General features: G+C 36.4%; 2 protein-coding genes across 3 annotated transcripts in view; one reads left to right on the forward strand and one right to left on the reverse strand.

Annotated features, from left to right (window-relative positions):
• The window catches only part of LOC139946866 (transmembrane protein 39A-like), a 79,914-nt gene that overhangs the window by 55,285 nt on the left and 6,822 nt on the right, over positions 1 to 17,807 (forward strand). The gene's annotated exons all lie outside the window — the stretch shown is intronic.
• LOC139946863 (tubby-related protein 4-like) overlaps positions 1 to 17,807 on the reverse strand; it is a 60,484-nt gene that overhangs the window by 33,534 nt on the left and 9,143 nt on the right. For both annotated transcript variants that reach the window (XR_011787288.1, XM_071944608.1), the window contains exon 4: positions 6,276 to 6,404. Coding sequence is in view for 1 of the 2 variants with exons in the window: in XM_071944608.1 (XP_071800709.1) it covers positions 6,276 to 6,404 (129 nt within the window). In the remaining variant the exon portion in view is untranslated. The remainder of the gene's footprint in view (positions 1 to 6,275; positions 6,405 to 17,807) is intronic.

Genomic DNA, 17,807 nt, shown 5'->3' on the forward strand with positions numbered 1-17,807 from the left:
TGAGAACAGTGACAAATAAACATTGTTTATCTTAAATTCAGGAGAAACGCTGCATGCATCTTAAAACTATTTTGTAATGTAAATTTACCGTAGAGAGGTACTTTTTTCGAAAGTTTTTCTTTTCAAGTTGAATGCAAGAAGTTTCATTTCACTGGAAAAAAATGCAAAGGCAAAAGAGCCATTCTGTTTATTGTCTTCTTTAATGATAAATAATTAATGCTCCGATTCTTTCAATAATTTCATTTGACTGTTGTAAATTATTGTACAAAGAAAAAAATAAACCTTAACAATCAAAATTAAATACAGATAAATAAAAAAAGTGAGCGATTTATATCTTTTTACATTCCATCAAACATCAATATCAAGCCTGGCTCATAATGTACTCCCCTGCTATTTAATGTCTACATATTCTTTCTATCGATCCCATTTCCTCCCAAGGGCAAGGAGAGGCAAAGTATTAAACCGACACAGCATGACATTACTCTGAATTCTCTTTCAGGAAAAAAAGGGGGGGGGGTTATAGGCAGTTCCAAAGAGCAGAAACTGTTTGTCACTCACGGCGATGAGTTCCTGATAGACACTGATCACTCATCCTTTTCTCTGGGATGAGACATTTGCTGTTTCAATCTGTTTCTATGTCAACAAGCTAAGGTGATGTTTCTTAAAGGAAGTAGGTTTTAACGTCTCGTTTCTTGGGACATCCATGCATACTCATCCTCTTCACTCAAATGGTTCAAGAGGGTCTTCAAAACCTCTCATGTGGAATTGCTAAAACAAATTGATAATGTTGCATACTTTTGCAAAATCCTCCTTCGTCCAACCATCCTTGGATTAATGTTTATTTAAAGACACTGGACACTATTGGTAATTGTCAAAGACTAGTCTTTACAGTTGGTGTATCTCAACATATGCATAAAATAACAAACCTGTGAAAATCTGAGCTCAATCGGTCGTCAAAGTTGCGAGATATTAATGGAAGGAAAAAACACTCTTGTTGCACCATGGTCTGGTCACACGGAGTTGTGTGCTTTCAGATGCTTGATTTCTAATTCTAAATCGAGGTCTCGAAATCAAATTCGTGGAAAACCTACATGTACGTCACTTCAGAGGGAGCTGTTTCTCACAATATTTTATACTATCAACCTCTCCCCATTACTCATTACCAAGAAAGGTTTTAGGCTAATAATTATTTTGAGTAATTACCAATAGTGTCAACTGCCTTTAAGCACAACTGTCTACATACATATTGCTAATTTACTTTTCTGAAGCATATTTTGTGTTGGGGTCTGTTAACACCATTCCCCTTAAATCGCTCTTTATAAAGTGTTAGCTTCAGTTCACATCTGGGTCTAAACACTACAAAGTGACAAAAATCATACAAGGAGCTCATGAATGGTTTATTTAGTTGCCATTGTCTTGGTGAGCAAAACCTGAACTTGTTTTATACCTTCTGACTATTATATGATAATGATAATTATGATAATGGCATAACAAGAGGTGCTTAGAATGTTCAATTTCCAAATGTGGGCTTTAGTTTGTATGCTTTTAAAGGATGTTTCCAAGAAGAGAATTTTATTCAAGTAATTGTGTGTCATGTTTTATACTTTTAAAATGTTTAAAACATGCTGTTTTTCAATACAAAAAGCATATCCTTAGTTTGTGAAGACGAATTGCATTTAAAATTTTCATAAACATTTACAGTTGACTGATATGAACATCAACTTTACTAATTTGATAACTTTGAAAGGGTTTGTGTTGTAAGCCTGTCCAACCTCTATAATCAGCTACGCATATTGTAAGCCACTAACTTCCAAGCTGACCCTAGAGGCCAATGTCTTTGTAGTCGAGGACTTGGCCATTAACAAGATTTCAAGACACTTCCTTTTCTTATATAAAGTGTTTGAAAAGTAAGAGTAAAATATCAGAATTTATATGTACATCAAATTTAATTTTGAAACCAGAGAGTGCTTGTCAGGCTCGCCGAACATAGGAAGTGATGTTTGAATCACGGCATCACCTCTCTTTGGTACGGCACATCAAACGTAATTTCCTTCAAGTGTGGCCATCTGATTGAGAATTGTAATGATGTTGATGATGAACTTGTTATTGTGTGTTAACTCCACAGTCTGCTGTGATGTGGTGCCCTCGGCATTTTACTGTGAATATGATACACGTCGGTATCCTGTACATTCACGTCATTATCATGATTGGCTATTGGCCGGGCTAATCATCCTTACCCTCAACCCCCCATGAGGGTTCCTCTCCAGAGCCTGCAAATCTTCTCTCCTCGTCTCCTCTATGCAAGTGTTCAATTTTACGCAACCCAACCTAATTTAGACTCCCTTGGCCCTGAGAATCCATCATTTTGTGTTTGCCACTGGGAAAGAATCGGAGTTTGCATCTCCTCGGTCGCCGTCAGAAACCTTTATCTGACATATTAACCCTAATGTTAGACTGGACAGTTCTCAAATAAAACACAAAGGAAGCCATGGACATTATATTTTTTGCTGTTGTGTTTGTTCCACAAGTTAAGACCCCCTTAATTGGGTTGTTTTGTGGCTTTGCGTTTATGCTGATCGGAGAGACAGTTTGTGCATGTTGGTGCAATAAATGTCTGCACAATGTAACCAGAAAATTAAATAACATTTATTTTGGAGCGGTTTGACTGGTTCACTATTGCTTTTTATTAAAGTGAATAAACCTTTTTATGCAACAATTTATGCTTCACAACTACACTACATGTACATGCTTGGACCTGTGTTTTACCTTCATGTACATTACAAAAACATGCTTTAAGAGGAAACACTCTTCCAACAATGTGTATGATCAGTGTTACTGTACATGTAATGTATGCACATTCTTCCAGTCACGTTTCTTTAAAAGCTTATCACAACATGCCAATCCACGTACAGGCATCAGATTCAGATAGGCTGCTTGTACCAAAAGATGGTATCTTTAAATTAAACACACATCTCGTGGTTTGTTATTGTACAATTACCAACTGATGTGAGTGATCCCTGGATGCAATTAAGACACAGAGCCTCCTCTCAAAAATAAACAGTGCACATCATGTGAATAGACAGTGATACAGCAATAATTTCATTGTGGCTTTTGAAAACCCTTGTGTAGAAAAATTAATATTAGTATACGCGATTGCCTTTAGTTAAAAGGATGTTCTGATGAGATGAATTTCTGTGCCCAGTTTAATTAAGCTTTTAATTGCATTTTGGTTGGAACTTGTGAATGACCATTTTAGAAAATGTGTGCTTTTATAGACCTTTCCATAAAGTCAGTGCTGAGCTTTGGTTTTAACCACTTCACGTTGGAATTTTTACAAAATTTCACGGCTCACCAGCAGTATTATTTTGTTAAATTTTGCTACAGATTCTTGTTTTCCTTTTTAAAAAATGTGTCACAATAAAACCCTGGCTTAATCCCACTCTATATCCAACTCAACGGTATTGAGATCTCAATCCTGATCCTTGACAGTGAGATCTCAGTCCCATACAGTGACACTGTGGTCCTAATCTCACTCTATCCAACTCAAGGATATTGAGATCTCAATCCTACTCCTTGATAGTGAGATCTCAGTCCCATACAGTGACAGTGTGGTCCTAATCTCCACTCTATCCAACTAGACGGTAGTGAGATCTCAATCCTACTCATTGACAGTGAGATCTCAGTCCCATACAGTGACAGTGTGGTCCTAATCTCACTCTATCCAACTCAACGATAGTGAGATCTCAATCCTACTCATTGACAGTAAGATCTCAGTCCCATACAGTGACAGTGTGGTCCTAATCTCACTCTATCCAACTTAACGATAGTGAGATCTCAATCCTACTCATTGACAGTGAGATCTCAGTCCTATACAGTGACAGTGTGGTCCTAATCTCACTCTATCCAACTCAACGATAGTGAGATCTCAATCCTACTCATTGACAGTGAGATCTCAGTCCTATACAGTGACAGTGTGGTCCTAATCTCACTCTATCCAACTCAACGATAGTGAGATCTCAATCCTACTCATTGACAGTGAGATCTCAGTCCCACACAGTGACAGTGTGGTCCTAATCTCACTCTATCCAACTCAATGATATTGAGATCTCAATCCTACTCATTGACAGTAACATCTCAGTCCCATACAGTGACAGTGTGGTCCTAATCTCACTCAATCCAACTCAACGATATTGAGATCTCTTATGCTACTTGAGTTTCATCTCTACTCATCAACGATACATTTGGTGATACATGTCCAATAGACATTCGCATAAGTCACATAGTATTAAATAAGCTGTTGTACATAGCTGTTCTCGTTGAGTGTGATCTTGAACTAAGAGAATTCATATGCCACACAGAAATAATTAAATTGACATGTCCACACACATGTTCTCAACAGCCAAACACATGTGCATAGTTTCCAGTAGGCACAAAGCATCATGTCTGACAGATAAATTAGTGAAAACATTCCAGACAAAGCGTTTCACCTGGGATAGAGATAGAATCCTCAAGGCTGCCGGAGAAGACATATTGAAATCTCAATCACACCAAATGAGAGACCAACCTTCCACTTAATGTTGTTGCTAAAATGACGAACACTGTAATTGCATTAAGCATTATTGCTCTTGCAGAATAAGTATGAAGATTGCACACATATAAGCTCTTTACGACTACAATCCTGTAACTCTACGTTTTTAAATTTACCATGAAACTTTTCTAAATGGATAACTGTATAAAAGTTTGCCGACGGTAGATCAATTTATTTCAAACTACAAGAACATCAATGACACTTTCCTTCATGGGAGTGTCAACATGTTTTGAATATTAATATCGAGACGGTACCTGTGTCAGTATATTTTGTGATTCGTTGTTTCGTTTTGTTTCCTTGAAGTTCAGACAAAAAATGCACCAGGAGATATTTCTTCAAGATCTTCATAAACATTGCCAAAGAGTCAAAGTCATGTGAATCGTTGAGGTAGATCCCTATTGCTCAAACATGTGGACAATGCTCATACAAAGTCGGCAGCCATTGAGAATTACAATTCGTGCATATTTGATAAAGAACTGAGCAATATTTGTCTGTAAAGTTTAGCAGGCGCCGGCAAGTAAATCCCAAAGCATCATTGGTGGTTGCGTGGTTGAGACGATGTCATTAACGCCCTGCCTTTTCCAAGAACGAGTGTGGCCTTAAACAGCTGTAAAACTCAACTCCAGGCCTCCCCAACTTTCCCATATGTCTTTCTGGTCTTCGTAGCTTCATTGGACACTATTGGTAATTACTCAAAATAATTTTTAGCAATAAAAACTTACTTGGTAACAAGCAATGGAGAGATGTTGATACTAAGTATAAAACATTGTGAAAAAAACGGCTCCCTCCGAATAACGTAGTTTTCAAGAAAGAAATAATTTTCCATTAATTTGATTTCAAGACCTCAGAATTAGATTTTGAGGCCCGAAATCAAGCGTCTGAAAGCACACAACTTTGTGTGACAATGGTAATTTTTCTTCCATTATTTTCTCGCAACTTAAAGGATTTGGGTACTTTTTGTAACACAAAACACAATGTCAACAGATTTACATTAAACTTACACCATTTGAAGATAATGACAATTGACAGCGTACCTTAAAATATTTGATGCTGAGGTGCTGTATTTTTTTAGAAATGAGTAAAACGTTGTCATGTTAATACCGTTTTACATGCTACAAATCATTTTCGTCTCATGATCAGTGAGACGAAAATTCTTTTCATTACCGTGTTTTACTTAAATCTTAAAAACTACATCACCTCAGCAAGTAGTATTTTCAGGAAAGCTTTCTACTATCGTTATCTTCAAACTGTGTAAGTTTAGTGTAAATCTGTGGACATTGTGTTTTTGTCCTACAAAAAGTACACAGACCCTTTAAGTCCAAATATTCACAGGTTTGTTATTTTATGCACATGCTAAGATACACTGCGAGAAGACTCTTTGACATTTACCAATAATGTCCAAACAAAGCACAATTTTCTAATCAAACAGAGACAAAATATTTTAAAGCAACTACATTTGAATGCATCATCAGCTGTATATTCTCTTGTTCCAAATTTACTCATCATAAAAAAGACAGTTAAAACTCTTCCTTTAAGATCCTAGTGCATACAGACCCCTCCCCCCTGTTTCAAATTAATTCACCGCTAAATTTCACTCCCGATCCATCATCCATTAATGAATGATTGATTTAGACAATACGTTGCATATGTGCAGTGACAACACACACAAGGAAATGATGTGACTTACTTGACATGAGCGGTCGTTGACCAGTTCGATTGACCATCTCCCCTCGTATTTGATCCAAACAAAGATGACACCCTGTGCATCGCAGGTTGCCATCTTCTGAAAGGGCTCATTCCATCGGACAAGTACAACCTGGGAGATCGTGAAGAAAAAGATAAATAATTTGCATGTCTCGAGTAGCACTTGTCATGATTAATTTTAGGACCTTACACAGAAGTAGTTGCAAAACTCGTTTCAGTGAAATTACCTTTAAGGCCTCGGCTGAATTCAATTTACTCTCAAATGTGTTAACTTAGCATAAATAGGAAACCAGCAACAGCATGACTCACATGGGCCCAATTTCATGGCTCTGCTTACCGTTAGCACAGAATCAGCGCTTATGGAAGCAGGGATGTCTGTGCTTACGGCAAGCGTATTTCACGGGTTAGCGGTGAATTTTGGCTTCTGCGCGTGCATACTCCCTGTTACTTGGCATTCTGCGCTTACAAGTAAGCGGGGAATCGTGATCGTAATCGCAGAATTCAGCGGTAAGCAGAGCCATGAAATTGGGCCCTGGTCATTTGGTTGGTTATCAATTTCTGCTCAGCAAAAAATATCAGAGCTTACCATATCTATTTGCTAAACAAGCAATTTGAACTAACCAAAAAATTGCTTTAAATGACTTTTGCTTAGTACACGTACATGTAGAAGATAATCAGGAATATGGTCCAACATTAAGTAAACCCTTTTGTTGCTAAGCAAAATTTGCTGCTTTGAAACTGACCCGTACAATAACAAAATGAGAATTAGGTTGCGAGACATTTTGTATCAGTTGATGATGTCAAAACAACAATATATTTGAATATGTTACTATATCAGGCGCCATCATAATATTGTTGTTTTGCATCCATATTTTTATCAAACTGATTTGATAAATGCCATTACCTGATTTTTTTTATCGTTACGGTCATTGTTTCGGGAAAATTTGAACCAAATAACTCAATAATTAATGCATTATTTTTATAAATAGATTCACCATCTGTTTTGACCGTCCTCATTTTTATTTACAAGTTAAAAATTTTACTTTGAAAAGTGTTATAAAAAAACATGACACTTAATTTACTACATTCTTTTGGACCATATTATTAATTTCACTGTCAAAAACGAGAACTTCCGCACTTTTATCAACCTAAATTAAGGCCAATAAAGCATGCTAAACAACTGCAGGACATCACAAAATGAAGAGATGCTTTGTCACCATTCCTGCCTCCAGATATTTTCCAGACTGTATCAGAAAAACAAAGTCTTGTCATTCCATTTGAACCTGACACTTTATTTTCTGAATGAGCAGGTTGGCCATGATGGAGACCGGGGCAATTTAAAAAGCGATAAATCCCATTTTCATTGCAGCTTGAACATAGCTCGCCAGACACAATTTAATTCTGCAACCCGGGGTGCAACGTGCAATGCCGAGTGCAATGAGCTGCCTGCAAATTTACAGCCAATGTGGTGTTATCAACTATGGTGCATTACTGAGTGAATGAATTCTAAAATTACAGATGCAAGTGTACCAGCACCGGCTCTCATTTCTACAAGACGTCTAGTGGTTTTTATTAAATTAGGTTAGGAACAGATTTTAAAAAAAAAAACGTTAAATTTCATACCATTCACAGTATATAGATCAAGTAACCATTGTACAATTCAACCAAAAGTGACTCCCAGGGTTGTTTCCATTATCTTTAAGATCTTACAATTTTTTACCGCAAGCTTTGCATTTAAATACACATTGATGCTACACATGTATAGATCTGCAGCATCTGCAGCCTAAGGACATGCAGTACTTAACCTAAATTCATCCGCCGTGTCCAACACGCCTTCAGTATTTTACAAAACAGGGTTTCAACGTTAAAATTAAAAGAAGGATACGCAAAGACAAGCATAAATGATTCCAGATTGATTTGGTGTCATTGCTGGTTTCTGATGAAGTAATGGTTACACCTCGAAGGTACACACGTGTGCATCTCATCCATTCAATAAGACTATTGAGAGTGATAGAAAACAGGTGGCTTACTGAACATTGCTACAATTTGACAGGAGAGGGGGGGGGGGGGGGAATAATAATAATAATTTTAAAGCTGGCATAATTCTGCATATTACTAAAACTTAATGTATACCTGGTCCTCCAATACACTTCATATCATGCCCCAAAATGTCACTTTCTTTATAAATTTAAATTTAGATCAAAATTAACGGCTTATTTTATTAGACAACTGATTGAATTGACAGCTAAATACAAAGCAGGTTTAATATTTCATGAACCATTCACAATAAAATGTTCTGTGTTGTAGTGTGTTGTCAATAAATATTCTAAAAAAAGGATTATTACTTTGCAATAAATACATGTAACCAGAATGAGACATTTTCAGAGTATTTATGAATGCAATAGTAAAGATCTTAAGCACTCTTATTCCAAACTACTTATTAGAATGCTTTTATAATGCTTTCCCCAATGAAAACATATCCAAGCAAGTACCGTACACAATTCATCGCCTATTACAACTAGGAGGATATTACATCCTGTAGGCAACGCTTCCTTAAAGATCACACATTTGCATAAATGCCTTCACATTCGAGAAAAACAGACGGCGGGAAAAAGAAGAGTGTCCTACGTGTAATGTGTGCTGCTTTTGTTTACTTGCCCACGGACAAAAGCAGAAATTAAATGAAGAGTTGGTCGAGATGTGTATGTCGCACACTACAGCAAATATGAGAGCCCTCTTACAGTGGCATGATATGCAGAAGAAACTGCAGAGTGAGTGGTCGTTCTCTAACCCCTCAGAAGGGAAAAAAAAAAAAGATGTGGACTTTGAATCTGTCTGCAACTGTGAGAGAAGTGAGACGAGAAATTTCCGCCCGAGGACAAGTGCGGGGATGGGGAAATTTTATTCTGACAACTTTCTAAATAGACGCTGAATATTTCCCTGATTTAATAAGGTTCAGGTTATGTTCCGTGATTGAGTTAGATTTTGCAAAGTGGAGATAGTGATAGCAAGGTAGTGTTGGACATCTAGTTGCAAGTTGGGAACAAGAATTTCCAGAGAAAAGGGGGGTAAATTATTGTACTCGTACATAGGTAGCTTTAAGTTCATGCCTGCCAGTTCTCAAGTGGTAAACATACTGTGTGTACAGGCCCTCACTTCAAAAATCTGCCAACCTGAACAAAATTGGTTTTACAACAATTTAATCGTATTTGATAAACATTTATATCAGGAGTACCATTCTGAAATGAACTTTTTCTACTTTAGTATTAGTAATACTTTTAGTAATTATTAAATTGTACACTATCACAGCGTTGCCACTGGATCCACAGTTGCGAGATCGGGATCCCGCAACAAGATTAGTTGCAGGGAGGTGTGAAATCACAGTCTCGTTCCCACTTGAGTATGATCGCGCATTGATCCCCCTTTTCGGGAATGGAAGTGGGTTCAAAAGAACACTGTCCCACTAGACTTTCGATCGCCCATTAATCCAAAAGGGCGATCAGATCCCGCTTTAATCCTACTCCCGAGGAGGATCAAAATTGCACAGTCAGATCCTGATAGCCCTCGCGTTCCCACTGGAGCTTACTTCTCTTTGATCACCCTTTGATCGCCCTTTCGGGGTCTTGATCGCCCTTTTCTCGAATTGGGAGATTAATGCAGGGTCCAGTGGGATTGGGGTCTCAGATTCTTTTATTAGGTGTTTGGGCCAACAGCCCGGAACACCTCTTATTTTTGTTCGTTTTTTAATTTTTTTTTATTGATACTTCTTCTTCTTCTTCTTCTTCTTCTTCTGTACGTCCCTTGTCCCCAAACAGAAACATCTTTCAAAAGATCGTATGAACTTGAAACTTCACACATAGTTAAATATTTATTAGGAGAAGAAACCGTTGAAGTTACGTCATGATGACGTCATCCGTTCTTGAGTTATGAAAATTCAAAGTTTATTATCTCAAAAAATCATAACTCTTGATCTACATGGTGGATTCTTACAATCAATACATCATCGGAATTGTCATTGAAAACTCTGTAAACGCCTTACAGACATGACCCCATTTTGACCTTGTCTTCTGGCTCAAAAGAGAGGTTGAAAATTTCAAAATTCATGTCTTAAGAACATAATTTCCTCAACCACAATAAGTTATTTTGACAATCTATAAATTATATGAAAGGGCTTTACTAACTAATGTTTGTGACCTTTTCTTTTCCCTTTGATCTGTCTAAACCCAACCGGAATGATCATTTATTAAAAAACTTGAGGACAAAGCAAGGTCCAATATTTTTTTACACCAGGCTTTTACTCACTGTACCGAATACCTGGAGTTTGTTCACAAACTCTCAATGTCTAGTTTTTATTGACTTGATTACACATCCAATAGTGGCATTTGTCAATTGCCAATAACAGGATAGTAATAGAAAATAAGAAGAAATGTTCAATGTGGGCGGAAAACAAACAAGAGGAGAAAACAATGCAACCAGGTAGGGACTGGTTGAATACTCTTTTTAACAACACATCATTGGCATGTTTGCAGGCCTGATTCTTCACGGAGGAAACAAAGGCGATTGCTTCCATAACCCCTGGTCATTGCCTTGGTGCCCTTGAAAGACTCACTTATCCTGGATACTTTGAATGTTTTTTTGTAACAAAATATCTGCTTACTATCATGACCTTCAATCCCAACAAACCTACTAGTTTTTGTTTGTTTTTGTTTTGTCTTTAGATCCGTTTATTTTCCTTTCATCTTGTTTATATATATTTTGTTTTTATTTGTTTATTTATTAATTTATTTATTACTTCATTTATTAATTGATTGTTTGATTGTTTGATATATTTATCTATTTATATTTATCTATTTATATTTATTAATCCATTATTTATTTTTTTGGATATATTTATGTTGGAATGGAGCTTGTTTCTTCAACATTTCCGTTGCGTTTGTTGTTATTTTATTTATTGTTATTTATTCATTTACTGATTTACCTATTTGTTTAGCCATATACTGAATTTTCGTTGTTTTTGTTGTTGTTGTTTTGATTTCTTTTTTCATATTTAATCATCTGTTTATTGATGTAAGAGTTTAAGTGGAAAAGGTGATTGCTTGATTAACTTTTTCGTTGATTGAAACATTTTTTGTTAAATCCATCCCTTTATTGAACTATTCTAATTATTTATTCATTCATTTGTTAATACTTTTTATTTATTTGTTTTAATTAACTATTTATTTGTTTATTTATTCATTTGCTATTTGCTTGTCTAATTTCTGGTTTTGGTTTTGTTATTTTAAATTGTGCTTTGTGTATACAGATTATTTATATTGATATTATTATTATTTTCCAAAGAGAGTATTTTTATAGTGTGTTTGCTTCCCTATGTGACTGGATTAACAGGCTTTCGAGCTACAGTGTTTAATTATACTTTTGTTGATCCTGGCCATCACATTAGGGTTGTTTTATAATTTCCTGTGCCCTTATTGTTTTTCTTGCTTTGTATTTACTTTTGTACTATCTATATTATCTATTTGACATATAGTCTGCTTGTATTTGTAATTGTTTATTGGCCAAATAAAGTATAAGAATAAGAATAGAAATTTACAATTTCCTCATAGAGTGCCCTTTACCAAGGAGAAAATGCCTTGGTGCCCTTGCCCTTTCAAAAATGAAGCATACAGGCCTGTGTTTGTGTAGATCATTATATTCTACTTTCAAAACTTCTTTCAAACCATTGGATTTTGTAACAAACGGTTTCAAATGCTTTTCTTAGACCAACTCACCCGATCCAACTCACCCTGTAAACATGGTGCCAGATCTGTTGCCTATCTTAACAGAGTTCAAACATTTAAAGCGCTGACTTAAAAACTAGTGTTGCGATCTACATTGTTGTAAATTAGAGTAAATGTTTTGTAACTTTACTTCCTCCCTTAGGTTCAAAAAATGGATGCTCAAGAAACTACATGAAAAAGCACTTTACAGAGATTTTTGTGAGCATAAAAACACTATATGAAACTCTAAACCCTTTATGAGACACACAGACTAATTTGAAAGATCTTACCATGTACGAGCACATGTATACATGTAGAGCATGTACACGCATATGAAATGTTTCTACATGTACGTCTTACGCCGAAAGATGCCTACCAAATCCAGCAGACTCCAGGCTAATCTCAGAAGATATCAAAGTACATGCTAATTAGACTGGGTAATTCATGACTGCTCTTACTGTAGATACTGTTGAACAGTCTGAAATCTACAGATGTTTTGATTCATTATCAACCCCCCTCCCCCCTTCTCCCTTACCCCCTCCTCAAATAGACACACAATTTTCCATCCAGTAAATCAAGGACTTTTCTTTATTCTTCCATAGTTTTGACTGTTTTAGCTATAGCAGCAGCCCTAATGAAAGAGAAGTGAGCCTGTCCTCGCTCTTTATACACAACCCAGTAAATTGAGAACTTTTATTTATTCTCCCGTTGTATGGACTTCCATACTGATATTTTACACAAAAACCCTGAGGAAGTCCTCTGTTCATCAAACCACCCGGATCACATTAAAAATATTCATGTCAACAGGTAGACACACCCAAAACAAAAAACAACTTTACCCCTTTGACCAAGCTGCCTTTTTTGCTTCAAAGCGTTTGTGTAATTATAAGAATATAATTCTTTCAACATGGCTGATGGGAATGCTGGTCTGGGACTTGTTGCCCCTTGATAATGCCCCTACAGACGTTCCAATTTAATTGCATTCCCTTTACTCAAGAAAGTTGCTTTGTTCCTTCAGGAATGAATTTCCTTGCGCTGTAGTTAATTCACTGACATTTAAGACAGAAACGCCAGCATTCGAATCAATTAACAAGTATCAATCAATACACTCATATTTCTCTCAATTACAACATTAATCTAAGAACAAATTTAAAATTAGAAATGAAATGTACACAGGTCTTTCTTGTTGTTGATGAAACAGCTCAGGCAACGATGTCGTTTCCTGTACTTTTTACTGTTTTAAAATTTACTCACACAATTCTTTGAATATTGTCATCATCATAATGTTCTATGCATTTCAGAAGTTTCTGTGAAGTTGCTGTGGCAGGCAAATTCAGATTTTTTTTAAAGGTACACGTGTGTAGGTTCAAAAGGTACCTTCACATTCAAAATACTACCTAGTTGCGGAATGATCAAACAATTTCAGAGACAGTAATTACTATTGGAGATACACTCTCTAGAAATATAATTAAGTTTCATGAAAACAGCTGAATTTTGAAATCGTTACAGTACCTTGGAGAAGGGCAAAATGAATTACTTGTTCATATGTGAATGCATGAAGTACGCAATATGAAAGCATTGTTTTTTACTCATATTGAACGCATAGTTGATACACATGGATGTATGCAGATTTAAAGACAATGGACACTATTGGTAATTGTCAAAATCCAGTCTTCTCACCTGGTGTATCTCAACATATGTATTAAATAACAAACCTGTGAAAATTTTAGCTCGATTGGTCATCGGAGTTGCGAGATAACTATGAAAGAAAAAAACACCCTTGTCACACGAAGTTTTGTGCTTTCAGATGCTTGATTTCGAGACCTCAAACTTTAAACTTGAGTTGAGGTCTCGAAATCAAATTCGTGGAAAATTACTTCTTTCTTAAAAAATACGTCACTTCAGAGGGAGCCGTTTCTCACAATGTTTTATACCATCAACCTCTCCCCATTACTCATTACCAAGTGAGGTTTTATGCTGATAATTATTTTGAGTAATTACCAATAGTGTCCACTGCCTTTAATAATGATGAAAAAAGACATTAAAAAGTGCTTTACAACTACCAAAAAAATACATGTTTACCTGCAGTTTCATTTTCTGTCAGTTCTTTGCAAAAATAGAGAAGAACTTTGCAGAGTGTTTTTTAAGTCTTCTATGAAACCAATATTTAAGAAAAAGAAGGAAATCCCCTTATCAGATGTTAAGTTCAAATGCCTAGTTATTTACAAAATATTTAAATGAAACTATTTCCCAAGTTCCTTTTTGTCAGACACAAGGAACTGTATCAAAAATGACAGAAAACAACCAAACAGCAAACACACATTCTCATAAACAGCATGAATACAGCATGGTGTTTGATCCTGAAAACAGCAAACCAGATTCACAAGCCTACATGCTGAGGAACATGTCAGTGGTATTTAATGTGTGAATGCACATCCCCTTGTATATGCCACTGCTCATGGGTCGCCCTTTGCCATTTTGCTCAAGACATTTTCTCAGGCACTAACGATACAGGGCTGGATGGACCTTTACAATTTACAATGTCAAACACTCTCATCCCAGAGATGTACTTCTTGCAACATGTGTTGTCAATTTGAGACACAAGTATCAAATAAATATGAAAACAAAATGTTTATCTTTTTTATTCCATAGACTAAGATAGCTCACTAGTAAAATGTTTTTCTGGCTGGTCAATTGATTACATCATAAAATATACACATAAGAACTGTTTAAGTAAGAAAAAAGGTAAATTTGTAATTTGACTTGAGAGAACACCATTGGTAAATACTCAAAAAAATTATTAACATAAAACCTTACTTGGTAACAAGTAATGGGGAGAGGTTGATAGTATAACACATTGTGAGAAACGGCTCCCTTTGTAGTGGAGTAGTTTTTGAGAAAGACGTTATTTTCCACGAATTTGATTTTCAGACCTCGGATTTAGAATTTGAGGTCTCGAAATCAAGCATCTGAAAGCACACAACTCCATGTGACAAGGGTGTTTTTTCTTTCATTATTGTCTCGTAACTTCGATTATGACCAATTGAGCTCACATTTACACAGGTTTGTTATTTTATGCATATGTCGAGATACACCAAGTGAGAAGACTGGTCTTTGACAATTACCAATAGTATCCAGTGTCTTTAACGCTATTTGCAGTGAGAGCTGCATCTGCTTACAGATGCTGTAGTAATGCCACCTACAAAGTGTTCTCAATTATGCAGTGTGACCCTGTTTAAGTACAGATGATGCTTCAGGCAGACACTAAAGGGACCATGTGTAAATCTGTGTGTTGAATTGCAAAGAAGGGACAGACCCCTGACCTTAGAAAAGGCCAGTTTTCTTAATTGCTCACCTTAGGTCATTACTTTTGGTGCCTCGTTCTATATTATTTGATTGTATTTTTCCTTACAATGGAAATGCCCTTTACTTCGAGAAAATTACTCTTCCTAGGAATAACTCTTCCCAGGAAGGCGTACATGTAGTTCAAGGTCTCAGAGGAGTGAAAGTTGATGTAAGATTGCTTCAGTAAGTACGGAAAATTTGATTGTTTTAAACATGTTTACCAATTAAAGTACACATGAATACATTGCAACGTAATGCATCCGCACAAGGTACACAAAACATACGCTTCATTCCCAGACCTAACAATGTGGAATATTAGGTCTGCTCCAGTTTAGCAGCGCATAATGACCGAGAAAGAACCTTTGCCTGGATGGATTTCTTTTCCAGCAGGCTCATGTTTCACAGACACAATAAGTGATTTCTGTTTAAATTGTTTTGTTTAAAAATAACGGTAAGTGATGGTTAGAGCTTGAGTGCCAAGGTTTTATATGATGAAGACTATAATAATTTTACATTGGACACAAGTAGCTAACACAGTCTGTACTGTTTGGCTTGAGACACAACAACTAAGATAAACTGGCTGTAGTGCCAGCATATTTTAGTTTGCAACATAAAGTGTGGGACTTATTTTAAAAGAGCTAAATACAAAGCATTCATATACATGTACTTCAAATTGTTTTGCTGAATGTTTCTTAGCAATTCAATTGCTTTAGAACGTAAAATCATTTTGGACCTAGGTCAACCTCGTTCCCACGGGTGATCGATCTAACTGCATCACTGTTTTTCTCAGCATACATTACTCAATCACAACCCCTTGAATCGGTTAATTTAAATGTACAAATATGCAATTCAATTGGCTTTGTGGCTGCTCTACACACTAAGCGCCATGCTAAAAAGCATGGTGACCCACAATAGAGGCGTCAAGTCATGAGCAACTGGTTCCTACAAATTATTGCCCCTTTCAACTTGTGACTTGTTTAACTGTTTGCTTCTTAAAGACACTTTATTTAATATTTGAAGAAGGATTGCTTGAAGTAGTAGAAACATGCATCAAGCTTAGTGCCCCAAAACGCCCTATTAAAAAAAACACAGGACCAACGACGTTTTGTACCCATCGGAAAGATGCAGCAATAACGGTCAAGTGTCTTGCTACAAGAGGACATGAGTGTCGCGACCGGGAGTCGAACCAAAACTCTGCTGAGAAACACCAGCTTGAGTCCGGTGTTCTTATCAGCTCAGCCACGACACACCACTAGGGTACATGTATCAGTGCTGGTGCCAGGTGCTATCATAAAAAATACTATTATCTACTATTTACATGATGTGGTTTTTTTCATATCTAAAACATCCGTTGCCTGCTTTAGATTTGTATTGTCATGTGTGGTACGCATCGTGATTGGATACTTTCCATGACTGATAAGCATTCAGGAGTAGACATCTGATATTCAACTGCAAACCACTGATAGATAAACTCAAAGAAACACTTGCATATAATGTATCCAGTGAAAAGAAAGACAGATTTCCAAACAACTGTCCTACCAGTATCGATTGAAAGGAAATATTGATGATTAAGGCAGACTATTTAAACACACACAGAATGCAGGTGTTTCTTGCCCAACACAATCGCTCAGCGCGTCATCACACTGTGGAAATAATTACAACCATATCCAGACTGTATATATGGAACAGAATGATTGCTGGATTAGCTGATTTCCTCCAACGTGTCCGAGGCTAGAACACAGTGGGAAAACCTGGATAATGCAAAGGAATTAGGAGGTTGTACTCACGCTGCAATGCAGTGCATTGACCGGCCATTTTATTAGTCAGTGAACCAACATTAGGTGACTAATTTACATGTTTATTTTTTCATCAAGTGTTATGTACGTGCACTGGATCCCTAATCAGACAGAGTTAAAATGTATGACGTACTTCCACCCACCACACAAGATCGATGTGCATCAAATCTAAAAACAGAAAACTTACAAATGCCATTTGTAAGTTTTCTGTTTTAGATTTGCGCTGATAAATAACAATACTAGCCCAATGTTTATCAAGGTAATGCACTAACATGTTTAAATAATAATAATAAGAAGAAGAATTTATAAAGCACTTTTACAGTGGAGATCAAAGCGCTGAACAAGAATAGAAAAATAACTATGGTGTTGAAAATAAGAAAGGTTTAGAGTGCAAATTACATAGTAAGTGATCTTCATGAAAAGTGACCCCCTTTCATAGCAGTCTGGTAAATCGTATTACACACGGGTATGAAGCTTTTTTCACATCGATTTATCAAAACTAATAACCCCAAAGAGGGGCCTCCTATAAACAAAAGGACAATGATCGCTCCTTTCCCCAAAGGCCATAAATATGATTTGGTTGTTTTCTGATCAGCAGGATTGCCGTGAAGCCCCCCC

Source organism: Asterias amurensis, chromosome 14 (genome assembly GCF_032118995.1).
Source record: "Asterias amurensis chromosome 14, ASM3211899v1".
In the NCBI taxonomy this organism is placed as follows: Eukaryota; Metazoa; Echinodermata; class Asteroidea; order Forcipulatida; family Asteriidae; genus Asterias; species Asterias amurensis.